This window comes from Sceloporus undulatus, chromosome 2, assembly GCF_019175285.1.
Source record: "Sceloporus undulatus isolate JIND9_A2432 ecotype Alabama chromosome 2, SceUnd_v1.1, whole genome shotgun sequence".
Lineage (NCBI taxonomy): Eukaryota > Metazoa > Chordata > Lepidosauria > Squamata > Phrynosomatidae > Sceloporus > Sceloporus undulatus.
In genome coordinates this window covers 20,504,074-20,526,664 of record NC_056523.1, presented here as the reverse complement: position 1 = coordinate 20,526,664, position 22,591 = coordinate 20,504,074, and the positions used below count along the sequence as shown (strand labels likewise).

At 41.7% G+C, this 22,591-nt stretch overlaps 1 protein-coding gene across 6 annotated transcripts; it reads right to left on the bottom strand.

Moving 5' to 3' along the window:
* Positions 1-1,837: 1,837 nt before the first annotated feature.
* Positions 1,838-21,832, bottom strand: LOC121923995 (trihelix transcription factor ASIL1-like). 6 transcript variants are annotated; one of them, XM_042455031.1, is made up of 9 exons: positions 21,379-21,832; positions 20,893-21,100; positions 19,490-19,602; positions 18,215-18,348; positions 16,862-17,033; positions 16,602-16,712; positions 10,722-11,309; positions 7,559-7,630; positions 1,838-2,446 (listed from the first exon to the last, which is right to left on the bottom strand). In XM_042455031.1, exons 5-9 carry the CDS (start codon positions 16,893-16,895, stop codon positions 2,022-2,024), a joined length of 1,230 nt encoding a protein of 409 aa, XP_042310965.1. In that variant the 5' UTR covers positions 16,896-17,033; positions 18,215-18,348; positions 19,490-19,602; positions 20,893-21,100; positions 21,379-21,832; the 3' UTR covers positions 1,838-2,021. The 6 variants fall into 6 exon arrangements, with proteins under 6 accessions (XP_042310965.1, XP_042310963.1, XP_042310960.1 ...); XM_042455029.1 differs by having other exon boundaries at positions 16,862-18,348; XM_042455026.1 differs by lacking the exon at positions 18,215-18,348.
* Between the last annotated feature and the right edge of the window lie 759 nt (positions 21,833-22,591).

Sequence of the window (22,591 nt, the reverse complement as noted above, 5' to 3'; positions counted from 1 at the left end):
TGAGCTGAGCTTCTCCACTCCCTAGAAATCAATATGGTCGATAGAGGAAGTGTGCCATAGTGGTTTGAAAATTGGATGACAAACTCTAGACACCAGGGTTCAATTCTCTACTCAGCCATGAGACCTACTCGGTGGCCTTGCGCAATTGACATACTCTCAGCCTCAGGGGAACGAAATGGCAAACCTCCTCTGAACAAATCTTACCAAGAAAAATGACTTTAAGGCACGTGACAACCAGATACAGAATGGACGACCCAAGGCAGACTGATAGTTGGTTGGGAACAGACCAGCAGTAGAGACATGCTAGACAGAAACTAAATATTCTAAACAAATTCAAGTCTCCATGGCTGGATGAGCTGCATCCAAAAGTACTAAAGGATCTTGCAGGTGTAATCTCAGCCACACTGTCAATGATCTTTGAGAATTCCTGAAGGGAAGGAGAGGTTCCAGCAGACTGGAAGAGGGCAAATAAATGATAAAATAACAACAACATGGGGTTGTTTGTTTTTTGCTCCCAGTTGTCTAGCATTGTAATCACTCCCCACCCGTCAACTAGGCTGTTGATGGAGAGAGGTTTTTTTTTTTAAAAAGCAGAGCACATGTGTAACCAGGAATGGACTTGTATGTGAAAAGACTATTTTAATTCTAATACTGGAAACAAATTGTGGGTCTGAAATACTAAGAGTTGTCCTGTTTTTTAATTCCAAGTAGGAGAGGAGGATATTTCATTATGTTTCTGTGCCATTTTGTACAGTTTTAAGTTGGTGGATCTCACGCTTCTCAGAAAAAACAAACCCAAAGCCAATCTCATAAACTATAACATCTTGCCATGCCTGGCCTAGAAGAACTCCTAAACTTCTCCCATGGCTGTCCTGCCTGATCAAATTAGGACATTTGCAGTTGTCAGACTCTGCACAGCCTTGCTTGCTCTTCTTTGCCTGCTATTTTTTACAACATTTTGGCACAAACTTTCTGTATTTCTTTCTTCCTTCCTTGCAACCCAGATCATAAGAATCTTTTGCCAATTCCTTCACCTTACAAATAACACATGTAGGAATGTTTGTTTTCATTAAAGGATACAATTCATTGAGGGTCATGTATCATGAGCCACATATCAGCAGGGATAGTCCAAAATTCAACATTTGTAGTGAGGACAGGTTCAGATGTTCCTCATAGAGAAATCAAATTTGTCATGGATATATTCAAGACTGACTTTGCTATTCCTCTGTGGTAGGATCTAAGCTAGAGAAACCAAGTTAAACTTTGGCTCTCTATACTGCTGGGTAGCTAATGTAGGGAGAACTACTGCAATACACTAGTTAGCTGTATGGTCATGAGGACAAAATGAAGAAAAAGAGGCCAGCTATGCACATTGCCACAAGGACACTGGAGGCAAAATGTAGCAAATAAGCCAAACTTTCTTATATTGAAAAGATCATTGCTTCCTGATGATTTCTTCTGCTTGGCAACACCTCTCTCAAAGTCTCACACAGAGATCTTTTCCCTGCCGTATTACTATGTAAGCCATGTTCTGTGACACTGAACTATGCACAGAGCTTGGAAAAGCTACTTTTTCGAACTATGACTCTGAGAAATCCATGCCGAGGAATTCTGAGAGTCATGTCCAAAAACGCTACTTTTCTGAGCTTCGCATGTCCTTTTGTCACAATTTTGATCTGTCCACTCACATGGTACATGCAGCTTTCCAGATCAACACACCTCATGGGCCCTCCCTTCCTCATCACCTTGGGATCCACACAGATGAAAGGTAGAATATAAATAAAATAAAATCATAACATAGCCATAGTGTTTTTTTTAAAAAAAAAAACACTTCCTATTTAATTTTTTTTGTTCTCCTTTTTATTAAACTGGCAAATAAAATCAATCACTGTAAAAAGGGGATGGAAAAAGTTCCTGAAAGGTAAAGCCACAACCCACTTACAAAGGTACCCTCAAAGTCCTGCATGCTAACAAGCCATGGGAAAGCCTATTCTTTTAAAGCTGGGCCTACAACTCCGGAGTCATCGCCGGAATTTGGCCTTGGCTGCATGCCGCTTGGTGATGCCCAAGCGTAAGGGAGAAGGGTCTGCTGGATGATTCAGCTGGTCGTGCTGGTTCACCGCAGGGGACTCTGAGGCCTGGGCCTCAGCCTGCTTTCGCACCAGCGATTCCAGGAGTTCTGTCTGGCGGTTCATAAGCGCAATGATCTGTTCCGTGTCCATACGGTCTCGCTCGCGGTCCTCCAGATCAGCCCTTGTGTATTCTCCAAGAGCTGACAGGATCTGGTCGGTGGCCATTTGGATCCGTCTATCAGCGGCATGGGTGATATCCAGGGCCATGTCTTGCCTGTTTTTCCTTTTCCGCTTTCGGATGTTGACCAGGCGCTCAGCAGCATAAGAATCTGAGGGGCCAGGTATGGGGCTATGGGAAGGGGTTATAGCACCATCTGAGACAAAAAACAAACAAACAAACAAACAAGATTCAGGCTAGAAATCCCATAGAATAATAATTGGCAGAGTTGGAAGGAATTCCAATAGCCACTGAGTCAAACCCCCTTTCTGTGCTGGAATTTGCAGCTCAATACACTTTCAGAAGAGTGCCCATGCTACCTGAGAACTGTCATTCAATAAGTAAGTTTTTCGATTCTGCACCCACATACACACTCAAGTTGTGACTAGTGCTAAAGAGGAAAAGACAAAATAAAAGGTATACCTGTCTAATCATTTTCATTTCAAGATTCACATTGCAAACCCAGAGCTTGGAAAGCTTACAACTTCTAGAATTCTCCAGCCAGCACAGCCAGTGCATTTGAAGTGCTCTGTATTGTTATTTGAATTAATACAGCACTAAGGAATATCCAGGCATAACAAATCAGAGCATGAGTTTCTAAACAGGCAAACCATGAATCAGAGCTGCCCACTGCCACAGGGAAGGAAGGATTTTAAAAGTGGAGCAACAACCATGACTATTTTAAGACTCATTATGAACCATTTTGTAAAAACAGACACAGAACTAGCTGGTTGATTCAGTCGCAGTGGGCTAGTTAACCTGCTCTGGGTTTTACACTGAACATAAAAGGTACTACTCAAGGTGCTGAACTGCTCAAAAATATCTCATAAATAGATACAACACCTTGGATAGTACTTTTAATGTGTGTATGCTATGTGCCTTCAAATCAGTTCTGACTTATGGCAACCCCTAAGGCAACACTATCATGGATTTTCTTGACACATTTCTTCAGAGGAGGTTTGCCATTGCCATCCTCTGAGGCTGAGGCCATCCAGTGGATTTCCTTGGCCTAGTGGGGATTCAAATCCTGGTCTCCAGAGTTGTAGTCCAAAGTGCTGCTTTTGACTCTGAAAACTGCCTTGACTTTAAGCATCCTTCTAGTAGCTGCAGGCAACAAGGAATTCCAAGCAGGTAAGTTAAGAAACTGGCAAAAGTAAGACAGCATGCTCCCTCCCCACTCTGGCATCTTCTAATAGATTAGCAAAACATTCTATAGATTACCAACTTTTGGGGATCAAGATACAAGGGTACTTTAAAGCTCTATGTGGCTTGGAACAAAAAACACCTCTGGGATCTCCTTTTCCCATATAAAATTGCACAGGTACTAGGATTCGTCCCTTCCCACAGACTAGAGTTCCTTCTTTATCTGTCTCTGCCATCTGAACTGAGGCAGGTGGGGACCCAGGACAGGGTGTTCTGATGTGGCACCCTATCCATGGAACTGGGAAAGACCAAAGTCCGGTCTAGCTCAACATTCTGCTCATAGAGCAGCCAATCAGATACTTCTGGGAAACATAACGGCAGGATGATTATTTATTTATCCAAATTATGCATTTATTAAAATATTTATACCCCTTCTTTGTCAAGAGATCTCAAGGTGGCTTACAAAGATAATTAAAACAGGTTTAACATATTAAAAACAGTAAGATAATTTAAATAAGCTAAAAACATATTAAACAATATAATGAGCTAAAACAGATTTTAAAAATGTAAAGTTTTAAAAACTATATACAAATAGCCTTTGGGTTGAATTAATGAGGCCAAAGGTTTTGGTAAACAAGCAAGTTTCAACTTGGCATCAAAATGAGAAGAGTGGTGGCACCAATTGGGCCTCTAGAGGGAAAGCATTCCACAATTGGGGTGCCACAGCTGAGAAAACCTTATCCCATGTCCCAATACAGTGTACTGGTGGGACACAGGGAAAGACTCTCTCAGCAGATCTTAATCCTTGGGCAAACACACATGCTGTCTATTATATTCCAGTCAGCAGCTGAGAGGCTGATTTTCACTAGCTGCCACTTTCAGGTCTTCTTCAAAGACAGCTCCATGTATAGTGAGTGCATTACCGTTCTAATCAGGCATGATGAAGGGTCTAAAAACCATGCTCTGTGAGGTGCAACTTAGAAAGGCGTGTTTGTTTAGCCTGAAGAAGAGAAGGCTAAGAGGTGATATGATAGCCCTATTTAAATATTTGAAGGGATGTCCTATGGAGGATGGAACAAGCTTGTTTTCTGCTACACCAGTGAGAAGACAAGGAGCAGTGGATGCAAACTACAGAAAAAGAGATTCCATCTAAACATTAGGAAGAACTTCTTGACAATATGAGCTGTTCGAGAGTGGAACACACTCACTTGGAGTGTGGTGGTGTCTTTTTCTTTGGAGGTTTTTAAACAGAGGCTGCTTTGATTGTGAGTTTCTGCATGGTAGAATGGGATTGGAGAGGATGGTCCTTGAGGTTTCTTCCACCTCTATAATTCTATGAATCAAGAGGTTATTAGTGCATGCACTAGTTTAGCTAGGTTATCTCTGTCCAGGAAAGGCTTTAAGCACCAAGCACTCTGAGCCACAGAGTCTACTTTGGCCTTCAGTGACAGGGATGGATGGAGGAATACTCCCAAGTTATATATCTGCTCCTTCAGAGGCAGTGCAACCCCACCCAAACAGGCTGTTTGCCCAATTTCTGGACATGAGAACTGACAATCCATAAAGTCTCCATCCAATTGGGAGTCAGCTTCAGTTCACTGACCCTCAACCAGCCCATTACAGAATCCAGGCACTGGTCCAGCACCTGCATAGCCCCAGATGACTCTGAAGACAAGGAGAAATTGAGCTGAGTGCCATCGGCATAATGATGGCACCCACTCCAAACCGCCTTATGACCTTCCCCAGCAGCACCATGCAGATATTGAACAGTACTGGGGATAAGATGGAACCTAGTGGCACCCCACAGTTTAATCACTATGGGGCTGAACAGGAATGTCCCAATTCTAATCTCTGGAACTGGCTCTCCAGGCAAGAGAGGAATCACTGTAGAACAGTGCCTCCTACTCCCATCTCACTGAGCTGGTCCAATAAGATACCAAGATCAATGGTATCAACAGTCACTGAGAAAGCCAGGAAGATCAACAGGGTAGCACTGCCCCTGTCTTTTCCCCAAAGTAGGTTGCCAATCAGCACAACTAAGGCAGTTTCAGGGCCATACCATGTCCTGAAATCAGACTGAAATGGGTCCAGATAATCTGTTTTCTCCAAGACCATCTGAAGTTGCCCAGCCATCACCAGGACATGAATAGAAGAGCCAAAGACACTTGCTTCTATTTTTGGTTTGTTGCTGTTGAAAACCTTCTGCTTTATCCAGACTTTGAAGGTGCACTGTTTTATTTATTTATTATACAGTGTGCCCGCGTCATACGTGGGTGCTTTTTAAGCAGCTTTCAGCTTATGCTGAAAGCCGCGTGATGGGAGAATGAATGGAGCGTGTGCCACGCTGCGCGTCATGCACAAAGTCCATTCTATTCAATAGGGCTCAAGCATATGCGCTATTTGCCTTACGGGGGGGGGGGCTGGAATGGATCTCCCCCGTAAGGCAAGGGTGTACTGTAATTACAGCGTGCCTGTGTTTTACGCGAGCGTGCCATATGCAGCTTTCAGCATATACTGAAAGCTGCACCAGAAGAGCCCATCATGTGCTCCGGAAGAATAAATAGGGTGCGCGCCCATGGCACGCACGCATCACTGCATTGCCACACATCGCAGGCACAAACCCCATTAGTTCCTATGGGGCTTCAACATACGCTGGTTTCCCCTTATGTGGAGGGATCCAGAATGGATCCTCGCGTAAGGGGAGGGCGCACTGTATATATCTCACATTTCCTCCAAGGAACACATGGCTGTCCTCCTCTCCACTTTAGACTCACAACGGTCCTGTAATGTTGGGCAAGCTAACTAACTTTGCTGCAAGGCAAAGAACTTTTTATTCAGACAGGCTTTTGGGTGGGAGGTGTTATATCTCCCCACCCTCAATTGCTTGTTATGGTTTTAAATAACTCTGACCTATTTTAATTTCGTTCTTGGTTTGAATAAGGTAACTTGTTTATTTATTTAACTTTTCACTGATTGGTTTTTAGCTCTCTTGTTTTAATTCCTGCTGTAAGGTGCATTGAGCATTCTGGAGACCAGGGTTCAAATCCCAGCTCAGCCATGTAATCCCACTGGGTGACCTTGGGCAAGTCACAATCTCTCAACCTCAGATGATGGCAATGGCAACCCCCCTCCCCCAAAAGCAACTTGCCAAGAAAATTCCATGATAGGTCACCTTAGGGTTGCTGTAAATCAGAAACTACTTGAAGGCACACAACAACAACAGCAGCAGCAGCAGCAGCAGCAGCAGCAACAACAACAAGCTTTAGGTCTTGTGCTGGGTGCAAGGGGGAAGAAAATGAATGAACAAAATACAGATATTTCATAAATGAAATATAGGTATTAAGTCTAATGCTCTGTTCAGTGCCAGCCCTACAATGTAGGCACAATTGTAGAAGGCTATCAACTCAAGCATCACACCAAGCCACAGGAAAATACAGTGTGTCTGAACCAGAGCTTGGAAAAGTTACTTTTGGACACTGCAACACCCACAACCCAACAGACAGCATAGTCAATAGAAGATTCTGGGAATGGTGGCCCTAAAAAGGAATTTCCCAAAGTTCTGTTCTGATCCCATCTGCTGTGGCAAATAAGGATTAACAAGCTCATCAATTTAACTATTTTTTGTCAGTAGACTTTGTGGGAACCACCTAGACATTATTTGCAATGAAAAAGAAAAACTGCGCTTGAAGTGATCCAACTGTAAAACTCTATTTTCCCCTTCTTTTAGGTCAGAAATGACTAAAAGCTATAGGCAGCCAAGTGGGCACACATTGTGCTAGTGTCTCTCACAGACTTTTTTGCATACTGCTTTTTCCTTCACTCCCACTGTGATCTCCTTGCAGTAAGGGCTTTTCTTTGCTTCTGTGATGCAGTTTGTCTTTCACACACAAACACACACTACCAGCTTCAGGTGGGCTGTTTAGAAGAACTAGCCTTTGGATTCCAGGTACCAGAATCCTACAACTAGCAGGGCCACTGCACTGGCTGAGTGATTTGTTGTCAAAAAATTAAAAAGGTACTTCCTTCACCTCTGCTTGGAAGGCATCTAACTTGCCAACAAGTGTCTATTTAAAAGCTTGAATGAAGGACTCCAATTATTCCAAGTATAAAAATTATGTATTCTTACCTATTGTTGAAGCAGAGCTGCTTGGTTTATCACATGGAGCAGATGTCAGTGGAGGAACAGGACTGTTGACTTCTGTAATTTGAAGAGGGAAAAGGACACAAATCATTTAATACTAGGGAGGTCAGCTGGCATTTATCCAAACCAGTGATTCTTAATCTTTGGCTCTCCACATGTTTGGAACTTCACCCAGAGTGGAAGTCTCTATTGGCTGGAACTTTGGGGAGTTGAAGTCTAAAACATCTGGAAGATGAAAGGTTGTGAACAACAGCCCTAAAGCTTCACATACGTGCAAGCCTACTGTTTTATCACGGCACAAAACATTTGCATAGAATGAATTAAGATCAGGGGGACCAATATACACATGGACAGAATAAGAACAAAATTTAGGGGAAAAATACCCCAAACATGCAATTCCAGATACACCAACTCATACCTTGTGTTATGAAGAAACCACACAGGCCAAAAACACAATCCAGTTTACTCTCTGTACTAGGGAGAACCTGTGGCTTTCCAGATGTTGGTGAATTCCAATTCCCAGGGCCAACAGCTGAGAATAATGAGATATCCTCATCTGTTGGTCCACCAGCTCTCATCTTAGACGTTGGCTGGAGAACCTTTGGCCTGTCTTCAGATACTACTGCCAGAATCCCTTACCACTGGCCAGGTTTAAAGAAAAATAAACCTATGCAATAATAAAATTGTATACCAATTTGATTGTATCCCATCTTTCCTCATGCAAGCTCAAGGTGACAAATGCTATCTTCTCCATATTCCTTATCCAACCACAACACTATAAAGCAGGTTAGACTGAGGAGGGAGTGAACAGTCTGGATATACCCAGTGAGCCACATAGGCAAGTAGGGATTTGAGCCCAGGGCCATCATAGTTTATGACACGAGCAGGCAGACTCAAGTTTTGCAAGATAATATTTTTATGAGAACCCTGGGGTTCACCCAGAATGACATGGGGAGCTTTATGGAAGAGTGGGGATTAGAACCTGGGTCATTCCATGATGCTTAAGCGCAGAAGCAGATGAAAAGCCCTTCTCTCCATTCCAATTACCATTGCCCTGGCCTCAGGGGGAAAGAAGAGGCAGTATTTGTTGGCTTTAACCTCCTCCTACATCATATCCTTTTCCTTTTGTGTCGAGTCTTAGACTGTACACTTGAGGGTAGGGAACTGCTTTTTCTTTTTCTTGTAACGTGCTATGTACAGTGCTGGCATTATATAAATTGAAACACTGCATCACACTAATTCTCCAGACTCCCATATTAAAAAACATGTTTTTGCAGCTGATCAGAGAACACGTGCTTTCGGTTCAAAAAATCCTAGCTTACTATGAGATGTCAACTCTTGGTGTCACCAGGTGGGGTAAGAGAAGACTCCTATTGCTGGAATTTGTATACGGCTGCTTCCTATGGAAAATTAAGGGGCTATACAGATTACCCTTTTGGGGCGGTCTGCAGCTGCCTCTTTTCACCCCGGATCAGGGCTGAGGCAACCATACACCACGGCCCCAATCTGGCTTTCGGAAAACACAAAAAGGAGCAGCAAAATGCAGCTCCTTTTTGTGCCCTCTAAAGAGCACTATATCTGCTGCGGCATGCCATAATGATGCCCTTTTGGCGCTGCATCATGTAGATGCAGTGCCAGAGTAGTGTCATCATGGTGCACACCATGTAAACGGGTGCATGCCAAAATGGCACCCTGGGGGAGGAGTCATGGCATACATCGTGTGGTCACTCTGCTCTGACTCCGCCCACAGGCCATCCTTTCAGGCTGGTCTGTAGAGGCTCTAAGTTAAAAATATGCTGCAGTTGATACTTGTGCTCCAAATTATAGCACAAGAGAAATGTTATACAGTGCACCCACGTCGTCATACGTGCCAGAAAGAACAATGGCGCCGCCACAAGTATGAGCCCCATTACTTGTAATGGGCTCAAGCATATGCAATTTCTTTTACGCGGGGGGGGGGGGGGGGCCAGAATGGATTCCCCACGTAAAAGAAGGGTGCATTGTATTTTTAAAATGCCAGTGTTCTGATATTATCTAATTTTCTTTTTGTTAATTGGTTTTGCTCTAAATTGCCTTGAAAAATGTATTTGTTTACATCCTGCCTTCTTCCTCCAGTGAGTTCAATGTGGCATAAGTGCCTTGTCTCTTTCTTGCTTTATCCTTATAACCATGTTGTGTGAGGTAAGACAAGCTGAGAAAGAAATCAATTGCCTCAGGTCACCCACTGAGTTTCATGGCATGAACCTGGATCTTCTGAATCTCAACTCTGCACTCTAATCCAGAAATAGTTTTTCAGGTCTTGAGGATCCCCTGCATAAAAATAATAGTATCTACAGCTCCAAAAATGTTTATTTCAATCACAGTATTCTGCAGAATTTTAGGGTTGCAGGGAACCCTGGCTGAAAAGCCCTGCTCTAATCATTACACCAGTGATTCCCAAACTTTGGCCCTCCAGATTTTTTGGACTTCAACTCCCAGAATTTCTGAATTTTTGGCCAAACTGGATAGGGCTTCTGGGGGTTGAAGTCCAAAACACCTGGAGGATCAAAGTTTGGGAAACACTACACTACACCATACTGGTTAAAAGACTGGATTTTTTTTTATTACAGTGCCCAGTGTGGCCATACTGGCTGGGAGATCCTGAGAGTTGCAACCCAAAATGTATGCTCTGCACCCTCTTAGTCACTCCTCCTCTGATAAGAGGTGGAATGTACACTCTGTAGAGAAACCACATATACATAATGTTATGAAGTTTAATTTTAAAAAAGGGGCCTGTGGCCATTTGTGCATGCTATACAGTTACAGCAGTTTGAAACCACTCTAATGGTCCATCCTTTAGTATCCCAAGATTGCAGTTTGATGAGATATTCAGAATTCAGTTACAGGGCTCTAATCCACTCCTTGAACTACTGTACCAGAGCTGTCTAGAATTCCCAGTTCCTCTACAAAACTACAAATGCCAGGATTCCATAGGATGAAACCATGGCAGTTAAAAGTGGGATTGGAGTGCTATGACTGTATAGTGGGGATGCATACATTGACCAAATCTTGTCAAGAAAACTGCATGATAGGCTTGTCTCAGGGTCACCAGAGATCAGAAAGACATGAAGGCACAACAAAAACAAGCACACTGAAATATACAACGCACCCATGGGTGGTGTGACTGGCATTTCATCAGGGGCTTCTTCCTTGATGCGCAACGCAGGAAATCCGTCTCCCAGACCAGAGGTCTCTGCTGGAGATTGCGTCCTCAGGGCCACCAAGTCCCGATAGCCTGTACTGGATTTCTTAGTCCTCTCTGCTGTGGTTGCTGCCTCCTCCTCCGTGGAACATTGTGATGCAGAATCTGCCATACATGCCCGTTGGTGACTTATACCAGCCAATTTCTCGGGAGGCGGGGTCTCAGTGTCATTTTCCAGCAAGTGGTCGAGCCGGTCATAGAAAAGCCATGCAAGATGCCCCTTCCCTGGAGAGTTGTTGGCCTTCGCTATCCGATAGTCTCGCCTTAATGTTTTGATTTTTGACCGGCACTCCAGCGCTGACCGCTTGTGGCCTCTCTTAGCCATCTTGCTGGCCACAACCTGAAAGGTTTCGATGTTCCGATGGCTCCTGAGGAGCTCCTGCTGGATCTCCCGCTCCCTCCAGATGACCAGGAGATCAATGACCTCAGGGTAGGTCCATGTGGTGCCTCGGTACTGCCGGTAGGGTGCTATGGCAGCTTCTGGAGTTTCAGTGGCTGTAATCAGAGAAGGAGAGAGCCAAAAAAGTTAAAGCCTGTTTGTAAAAAATAACTATCCACATGTGATACACTACACTAGGAAAGAGACTGGAAATGGTACTTTTTTAGACTGAGCACCTGTAGCCAGCACAAAACTGTGACACAGGTATGGCTAATCCACCCCTACAGCTTATAGAAGATTGATCGTTCATCACTTCAGCTAGTGGGATATTATTGCAGGAGTATATTTTTGTAGATTTATAATTCATTTATAACTAATTTCTTTTGAATAAATTTAACACATTTAGGCACACACTTCTTAGGAGGTACAGCTTATATAAATATAGACCTTATAGAGTCTGCACACATTTCATATCAGTGTTTTTTTACAATATATTCAATCTCTTTCTATTTTAGTTCAGCTATCTGCTAGGATAGTTTCCCCTACAACCTGTTACATATTGAGTTCTAGAGTGCATTTCTAACTCAATTTATGCATCAGCATCTGCCAGGGTATCACTGAATCAATGTAACAAGAAACAAATACTGCTCATCGCGCTAGATGTTTTCAGCTATCCCTTCATGTTGCAGCAGAAAGGTTAGACAGTGCTTATTCTCTAGGAAACTGGCAGCATTCTCCAGGGCCTTTTGGCTTTTATAGCCTTTACTAACCTTTGTTTATCTTATTTTAACCAATCAAGCTACTGCCCCTAAATGAGGCTAAGAATAAGAGGTTAATTAACTCTTGAGTTGGCTCTCTGCCTGGACTTCCTTATACATCAACTCCTTATTTATATTTTGCCCAGCTGTACTTTTCGTGCTGTGCAGTCTGTTCAAATAACTTCCTTATCTTTTGCTACCTAGTGTGCTGGCTGGCAGTTCTGCAATCTTCATTTTTAAAATCTTTTACTGTCCCTTTGTTATCATGTACCTTTGAATGGATACTGATTTGTGGCAATTTATTATCATAGGATTTTCTTTGCAAGATTTACCAGATTCAAGAAAAATGGTGCAAAGTAAAGTTGTTCTTATTTAGTATTGCACCATTCTTTTTGAATCACCCTTTGGAATAAAAAATTCCAAAAAGCTAACCTTGATTTTGCCATTTTATAAAAGGAAAACCTATTTAATGTGCCATTGTGTCTAATGGGACTTGAGTATCCACGAATTTTGGAGTCCACAGGGGCGGGGTAGTGGTGGTCCTGGAACCAAACCCTAGTGGATACCAAGGTCCTTCTGTACTTGTAGGGGAGACCACTAGGAATAATTGAATCTGTAGGCTATATTCCAAGGAAGATAGCAGCAAACCTCCTCTAAATTCAGTATTAACCAAGCCTGACCTTGCTGAGCTTCCAATATGGGATCTAGTGCCTTCAAGGTGTTTGGGCTATTTTACCAAGACACATATGTATCAAAATTAAACTGCTTTAACCCTTAAGACTTCAGATTTTAACTCTAGTCCAACAATCAAAACACTACGCCATGTTGGCTCTCCTAAAATTTCAGATTTATGGCAACCCTACCTATAGCATTTTTCTTGGCAAGTTTTATTCAGAGGAGATTTGCCATTGTCTTTCTCTGAGTGTAAGAAAGTGTGACATGCCCAAGGTCACCCAGGAGGATTCTGTGGCTGAGCAAGGATTTGAACCCGGGTATCCAGAGAGTAATCACTGGAAGCTGTACCATCTCCTTTCCAGGAAGTACACAGGACCAAGATCAACCTTGTCATAACCAACAAAAAGACAAAGGGCAATGCAGGAGCTTGCATTCCTCTCCTGGCCAGATAGAACAGCCTGTTCCAGTTGCCAGTCACCCAGAACTGCAGAATTATTTAAGTCTCATGCACTAGGATGGGACATTTTCATACTCAGAGGCATCCTGGTTGCGGATTATGCATAGAACTAGACCTACAAGGGAGAGGCATTCCATGATTGGAGTAGCTACACAGTTGTAACAATGTCTCCAAATTTCAGCCACTTGGCACATCTGATTTCTGCCACATGCCACAACCCAAAACTAATCAAGACCCCCAAAATGTCCCAAAATCTATTATTTTTTTGCCACTGGTCTACTTATTTGTCTCAGTCAATGTGATGTATTGGCTAAAAGGGGGGGGGGGAAGAAACCTCATGCAATTTTGCAGCAAATCAAGATGCAGATGATACCTCCTCTGGTTATCACTAACTGTCTTCATAGAGGGTAAACTGAAATACATGAAGTGTGTATTTTACTTTAATTCCACCTTGTGATTTCTGGCTCTGGTTTGTTCAGGAGTTTCATACTTGAACTCTTCACACAGAGACTCCTTTGGACATAAGGCCCTTACAATAATTTGGAAGTTTCTGTGAAGGTCAGAAAATACACACACACAACCAAACTCGTGTATTTTTTTAATCCTAGTGGATGACAATTAATTGTAGATTAATTTTAGGGGTTAACAACTTAGAAGTCTCTAGATGTTGGACTGTACCTCCTAGCAATCCTTGCCAAAATAGCAGAGGATCATGGGAGATCAATCTAACCATTTATAAAAGGTCAAAAGTTGCTCATGCTTCATTTATATTATGCTCTAAAGCTGGAACAGCTTCTGCAGCTGCAGATGGAAAAGGGATGAGGAGCGAAAAGAAAAACAAGAAAATTCAGAATCTTAATGTTCTGAGCTTCCTCAGCCTGATGGAATGAAATCTGCTTCTCAAGAAGCCATTTGGTGGCCCTCCTTCTATTCCTCTCTTGTTTTTGAGCAGAGTAGGTAAAAGAGGACATTTCACCTGTTCCCTCAGTCAAAGGGACCAAGACCAAATGCATGCAGGTCCCTATTTTCCTTTCTCCCCGCCAGCAAGCCAATTCAAACAGAAAGGGGAAAAGAAATCTTGCCGATAAATAAATAATAAATAAAATAATTGCCTCTGGGTAGTCAGCAAGGGATCTTTACTCACACTTCTCTTTCTTGTAAAGAATAAGTGTCTATGAGCCCATACAGACAAGCCAAAATCAAACGGCTTTGGGTCACTTTGGAGGTATGCTTTTAAAATGATGCATGCATCTTAAGAGGCCAAAAGCCACGCCAAAGCCACATTCCAATCCTAACTTCTGGCCTCCTAGGATGCATGCATTATTTAAACAGCATACCTCTAAAGTGACCCAAAGCAGCTTTATTTTAGCTTGTCTGTATGGGCACTATGGCTAATTCCACACTGCAATTATAGGATTATGTTTCCATTTTAACTGCCATGGCTGTGTCCTATAGAACCCTGGCATTTGCTGCTTAATAAAGCACTAGGGCTCCCTAGCAGAAAAGCCTAAACACCTCATGAAACTATATATCCCAGGATTTCACAGGATGGAGCCATGGGAGGTAAAGTGGTATCAAAGTCATGTAACTGTGTTGTGTGAAAGGGACAAGAGAAGCCTATGATGGGCAGAAAGACTAGTATGCATTTTTAATTTTATTTTATTTGCTAATATCAAGATCTAAATGAGATTCAGGAAATCATTTAATTTCAGGCTAATGGAGAAGGCACAGATAGTTGTTGTTGAACAACTAGCATAGTATGGAAAGGGATTTTGTAGCAATTTTGATACTAACTGACCCCATGTATCAGAGAAAGCAGACTCAAGTCTACAAAAGTTCATGCTACCAGCTTCTTTCTTTCAGTTAGTTTTAAAGGTGCTACAAGACCCCTTTGCATACTTATTTTCCAGACTAACATGACTATGGCCCAAAACAGATGGGTGTAAAAAGCCAATCTCTCAGATTCAGGGGAAGGCAATGATGACGCACATGCACACACCCAAACGAATCTTGCCAAGAAAACCCCATGATAGGTTTGCCCTAGGGTTGCCATAAGTTGGGAATGATTTGGAGGTACAGAGCACCTATGGTCCAAAACACACTACAGAAATACTTCAGTTTGAGACCACTTTAACTGCTCTGGCTCAGTGCTAGGGAATTCTGGGAACTGTAGTTTTGTGAGATATTTAGCCTTCTCTGTCAGAGTGCTCTGGTGCCATAGTAAACTAAAGTTCCCAGGATTCCCTAGCACTGAACTAGAGCAGTCAAAGCGGTCTCAAACTGGATTATTTATGTAGTGTGTTTGGACTAAAGTCTGTATTACAAACATCAATTTAGTAAAATGACCAATGTTAATAAGGCAATTGTTGTCACTGTTGCTGCATCCTGCATCACATTTCCCTTGATCTCACTTTCTACAATCCCACCCTGGCCATACGTAAAACTCTGGATAACATTACATGCATATGACAAAGTGGGGGAGAATCTACAGATGCTTATGTTGAAATACATTTGCGAATCTTTAAGGGGCTATAGGACTTTGTTCTTTTAGATCAAAGGTCAGCATCTGTGGCCCTCCAGATATTGTTGGACTACAATTCCTATCAATTCTAGCTCCCAACTGCTGAGGGATTATGTGAACTGCAGTGCCCATCCCTGTTCATTCATTCATTCAATTTATATCCCGCCTTTATCCAACACAGGATCCACCTCTTGGCACAACAAGGAAGGTGTCGACAATGTTTCATGCAAAGCCTGCTGTTTGTTCAATCATATGTGCGATCAACCTCAAACACCTCCAGCCAAAAGTTCAAAACATTTGGTTGGACATAGATGCCATGTGTTCTTTCTTGACAGCCTGAAATATCTATTATCCTACTTACTGCTATCTAAAATCCTGTCAATGCTCTCCTTTTGTATTTGCTGCTCAGAAACACGAGTATGTGCTTTGCTTGTTTGGCTCTTTTTAAATTAATTGAAGGGAATGAAATATTTTATAAATAAAAGTTAAAAGTAACAAATATTTTAGTATTTACTTATCAGATACTTTTTATCATGCTGTTTCTTCAAGCTCAAAGTAGCAAATATTTCTCACCTTATCCCGCACAACAATGTTATAGGATGGGCCAGGTGAAGTGTGTATGACTAGCCCCAAGTCACCAATGGAGTTTTATAGTTTGGGGGAACTACCACTTGGATCTCCCAGGCAGAGCTTAAAAATGACTTTTAAGAAGAATAAATAGAATGACAAGTTCAAGTCTTCTGTAACTCAGCAGTGGCAGGGTAATGCTCTGGGACCACTGGCCAACCATGGATGGGTTGAGCATGTCATTATATTCATTAATTTTACAAGTAATTTTCCAAACCATCCTCTCAAATCCTACATTATTAGCTACAAAATTTTCAGCATCCATTCATTACTGGACGCATGTGCCAGAATGTATTTTCCTCCTAAGGCCTCCTGGGTTATAAGCTATTCCAACACCAGTCTCAACCTTCATGTGTAATTGTCTCCTCACCTGATTTGCTTCCAGGTAGGATTTGCAGTTCTCTAGCAGTTTGTTCATTTGTCCATGGCTCTTCCTCTGGCTCAATTTTGCAGATGAGCTCTGGTTCCTCAACAGGCAACCCTGTGAAGGAGTGGGCAAAAGATGGACAAGACCTGTTTTTGATGGCAACATGAGCCATGCTTATTAAAATGAAATGGTTCTTCACAGCTTTGTCCTAGACCTGAGGTGCAAAGAATGTTATAAATATTAAGGGGAGGGGGTATTCTTACCGAGCAAAGCCACGGATGTATATTTATTCGGCATGATGACACCACAGCACAACTTTCTTTGGTTCAGGCCCAAAAAGGCTCCCTGGTGAAGTCCACCACTACCTTCTCAAAAACCAGCACCATCCAGAACACAAGAGGCTTGGATTCTCCTGCCACAGCCTTGTCCTAAGAACTGTAACATGTGGAGGGTGGGGGGAAAGCAAAGAAAAACAGTGATTCATCTGGGAGCAGCTGATACTGTGGTATTGTTGAACCTAAGCAGGTATGCACATAATCAGTGTATGGATGGGACACCATAATCTGGAGAGATGGTTGGAGAACCTGCAATGCCCTTGAATACTAACTGCTCTAAGGCATGAAGGAAGCTGTGGTCCAACAACGATCCCACTCATCTATCCACCAACCCTGAAACAAAGGAAAAACAGAAGAGAAGGCTCCAGAGGACAGGAGTAGAGCAAAGAGACTGAAACTGCAGAAAAGAAAAGCAGATGTTGGTTAAACTTTAGGGGACATGTCCTGACCATAAGAGCTGTTTGACAGTAGAACCAAACCTCAGCAAGCAGCAGATTCTCCTCCACCAGAAGAATTTAAACAGAGGCTGGAAAGCCATCTGTCAAGGATGTGGTAGTGACACATTCACTGCATAGGGGTTAAACTGGATGTTATCAAAGGTCCCTTGCAACTCTGTGACAATCCTACGGTACAAGAATTTTATTGAACCTAAATTGCCAGAACCTGGTCAATGAGTAAGTGGAAAACTACCTGGAAATCAGAGTTTGGGGAAAGTTACTTTTTTGACAATTTCCAGAATCCCATAGTCAGCTGTAGCCCTTTAAAAAGTCATTTATCCAAGCTCTGATAAGAATTATGTCATTACACTTTGAGGTCCATAGAAGAAAACATGACATAAAATAAGTAGAATTGATATCACTAAGGATGTTCATGGCCACTTCATTTTATCCCCATAATAGCCAAGTGAGGTAAGGTTGCTAGAGTCTGACTAGCCCAGTGGTTCTCAACCTTTGGTGTTCCAGATTATTTGGATTTCAGATCCCATAATTCCTGACTATTGGCCAAGTTGGCTGGAGCTTCTGGGAGCTGAAGTCCAAAACAAATGGAAGACCAAAAGTTTGTAATCAGCGGACTTGTCCAAGGTTACCAAGTATGTTTCACGACTGAATGGAGACCAGACCTGAGTCGCTCCAGTAGTCTAACCCAGACTTCTCCAATGTAAGGCCTTTCAAGGGCACTGGACTATAAACCCTGTCACCTCCAAATACTGGGGACAATAAGAGCCATGGCCCAACATATCTGGAACGTGCCAGGTGTGGGGGGAAGGGGGCTTAATCATACCAGCTCTGATGAATTGTTCCAGTATTGATTGACCTGAAACATAATCCCAAGAAATCCAAGTTGGACATCCAGTCTATTCTCTTATCCAGGATTCCTGCCAGCCAGCTAGCTGGTTGCTCTCAACACAATCCAGACTAGTTGAGCAAAAGAAGAAAGATTTAAGATTTAAACCTCAGCATTACATGACTTGCTTAATGTCAAGACCCCAACCATTTCAGAGTGCTTTTCTTTGTTCAGGTACTTCTAAGTGCTACAAAAACCTGCAAAGCTGGTTCGCCATGGGAAGGGGGAGACAGGGAGGGCTCTTCCACACCAACTCTGACTTTCTGACAATATCATTGTCTACACTCTGTTACTGCCTTTAGCAGTAAAGGTGTCTTGAATCACACCTTACCAATGGTTTTCATCAGGTTCAAGAATCAACATGAGACACACAGAAGGCTGTCCTGAGATGGAAGAAATTCAGGGCAGGACATGTAGCAGAGTGTATGTGGGGAAGGAGGTAGCCTTATTTAATAGTAAGAGCATGGTTTCTAATCCTCTCTGACGATGAGGTTGTAACCAAACCCTAATTTTCAATTTTTGAAATAAAAAACAGGGCTGGAGGCATAATGGGAATACAGAGGTGGCGGTGCATGCTTTCGTTCCAAACATCTGGAGGCAGCACAGCACTTGCATTTTGTCATTATTTTCTGTTAGCACCATGGTCCATTCATTCCTCTTATCATCTCTGATCAAATAAACCTGCAGGATTTTGCTTCAGAAACCTGTGAAACCTGCTCTATCAGGCCTGACAATGGAGTAAAAGAAACAAATGTGCACACCTACACATCTTGGGGAAGGATGACTCTGTCATACTGCCTTCATTAATCTTAAATGAACATAACAAAAATAAAAATGAAAATAATGACAAAATATGAATAAAATAAAGATCGGTGTCTTTCTCTAGCCAATCATCCATCCACACTTTTAAAAAAAACAGAACACACAATACAGTATAGGGAAAAAAGGGTGGAGGTGGGAACAGGCTGCATCTGCACTGCAGAAATAATGCAGTTTGACATTGCTTTAACTGCTATGGCTCAATGCCATGAAATTCTGGTGCTTGTAGCTTTATGAGGCATTTAGCCTTCTCTGTGAGAGAGCTCCGGTGACACACAACAAACTGCAGTTCCAAAGATTCCACTGGCATTGAGCCACAGCAGTGGAAGTGGTGCCAAACTGCATTATTTCTGCAGTGCAGATGCAGTCTCAGAGAACCATTTGTCCACTTACCTAGCAAAAGCTCCACTGAACTCAGTGAAGCTTGCTTCTGAGTAAACTCAGGACTGAGCTGTAAGAGAAGACCTTCGGTCAGAGACAAGTAGAGGTGCAGACATCAATGTTTTCTTAAAAGAATATGAAGAAAAGGGAACAGGATGCATTAATAATCCCACTCACCAGCAACCACATTTTATTTGCCCATTCACCCAAAAGAAAAAAACAACACGTGTTCAGGCAAGCCATCTGGATGGATTTAATCCAGAATTAAGCAGGACCAACCTGACCATTCAAGCTTCCCCAGAAAGCAAGTCCCATTGAATTCAACAGGGCCTTCTCCTGCAGAGACACTCACAGGACTGTAATGCAAATTGATATAGGCTGAGTCTCTCTTCTCCGGAATCCAAAACTGCTCCAAAATTCAAAACTTTTTTCATTGATGGCTGAGATAGTGACCCTTTTCTGATGGCTCAATGTATGCAAACTCTGTTTTGTGCGCAAAATTATTACAAAATATAGGTATAAAATTACCTTCTGGCTAGGTTTATATGGCTTATAAGAAACATATAATGAATTTTGTGCTTCGACTTGGGTTCCATCTCGAAGATATGTACATGCACAATTTGTGTGTATATATAACACACAGTATACAGAAATACAGGTGTTCCCAAATCCCAAACACTTGGGATCCCAAGCATTTTGGATAAGGGAGATCCAACCTTTATATTGATAATTCACAAGCAAAATCAACCCCTATTTTGGATAAGGGAGACTCAATCTGTATATTGATAATTGATAAGGAAAATCAAGCTCTATTTCGGATATGGGAGACTCAACTTATATATTCATAATTGACAAGCAAAATCAACCTCTATTTTTGGATATGGGAGACCAAACCTGTATATGGATAACTGACAAGCAAAATCAACTTCTATTTCAAATGAGGGAGACTCAACCTGCATATTGATCAGTGATAAGGTAAATCAACCTCTATTTCAGATAAGGGAGACTCAGCTTGTATAATGATAATTGATAAGGAAAATCAAGCTCTGTTTTGAATAAGAGAGACTCAACCTATATACTGATAACTGATAAGGAATATCAACCTCTATTTTGGATTAGGAAGACTCAACCCGTATATTGATAGCTGACCAGCAAAATCATCCTCTATTTCGGATAAGAGAGACTCAACCTATATATTAATAATTGATAAGGAATATCAGACTCTATTTTGGATAAGAGAGATTCAACCTATATATACAGTATTGATGTTTCTCAAGCAAAATCAACCTCTATTTCAGATAAGGGAAACTCAATCTGCATATTGATCACTGATATATTGGTAATCCACAAGCAAATTCAACATCTAATGTCCCGAGGCATTAGATGCTGATGTCCCTTAAGCAACTTTCCCTTACCTTTTTGACTTTAACTGGAAGCAAACTGGATTTTTCTTTTGGTAGAAAGGAAGGAAGGGATGATTCACAGTATTATATTATACTGTATTCTTTCCAATATTATATTGTTGTTGTTGCTGCTGTTCTTCTTAAGATCACCAGCAGCACCCACTTTTTTTGGGGGGGGGAAGCTTCCCTTCAGCCTTGAATCTTCAAAGAGACTGGATTCCTGGAAGGATTAAAAAGAAAGACATATATATCACAAATATAAATATTTGCTGGGTAAATAATTTTAAAAAGTCAATTTTTTTCGTATTCGTTTTTGTTTGGGGATGCTGAGAAAACGAGTCAATTGGGTCTAAAATTAAAATGAAAACCCGTGTTGAGGGGAGAAGACACGCGTCAATGCATTCACACGAGCATCGAGTCAAAGATGCCGCATTTCCTGTGAAAAAAGGATGACTCACGCCTTCCCCCAAACCCCCTTTTTTTGTCCTAGACACATACCTCTTTATTATTATTAATATTATTATTATTAATTATTATTAGTTTTATTTGAAAGCAGTGAGGCTCTCAATGGATTCGTGGAGAGAAGCAGCCGTCGGTTGCAGTTGTAATGGCGGCCTTCTTCTCCTCCTCCTCCTCCTCCTCCTCGTCGTCTTCGTCGCCTCAGAGGAAGTGAAGCGGTCGAAGGCGGTTCGAGAGAGGGCACGTCCACACACACTCACACACACATTCACACAACAGGGAACGTTAGAAAGGAATACCACACATAACACAATTCTCCATCCCCCCCACACACACTTAATTCTTCGTCGTGGCTTCCCCTGCTAAGGCCGCCTGGGGGTTGTAGTTCAAGGGAGGCAGCGGCGCCATTAATGGAATGGGTGTCATGCCGCGCAAAAAACTACCACTCCCAGAGTTCCTCGCGAGAGAAAAAATATCCTCTCTTTCTCCTCCTTTTCTCTACCAGCTCAGCCAGTTTTGGAACCGGTTTTGTGTTTGCAGTGTAGATGTCTGAAAAGGGGGGGGGGGTGGAGGACGGAGCCTGGAAGGCGAGGGTGGGGATTATATATTACACACACACACACACACACACACACACCACATATATATGAAACCTAGGTATTGTTCTGTTATTTTGTTTTCTTATATCCTGCCTTTCCCCAATTTAGGGATCAGTGATAGGGAAACAATATGCATAATATATTATATATACTGTATATATATCCCATACCGTATCCATTTTATCTTTGAAATATTTTTTAATTTTATATGTGTGTATAAAATTATATATATATATATTAGTTGTGTGTGTTGTGTGTGTATAATATATATATGCACACATTTTAAATAATAACATTTATATAAAATATAAAAAATATATTGTTTCTGTGTATATAAAATATATGTATATACAACATGTATATATAATATACAAATATAATACATATAAATATAAACTAAATATATTTGTGTGTATGAAACATATATATATCTACACGCACCATAATATTATTATTGCATATTAAAATATAAAACTATATATGTGTGTATATAAAACTTATATATAGATACAACACACATATTTTATACATATATTATATATACATATACAATTAAAATATAAAAATGTGTGTAAAAATTATATATATATATATATACACACACACACAAAAATATAAAATTGAATATGGATATGATGTACTCTCTCTCTCTC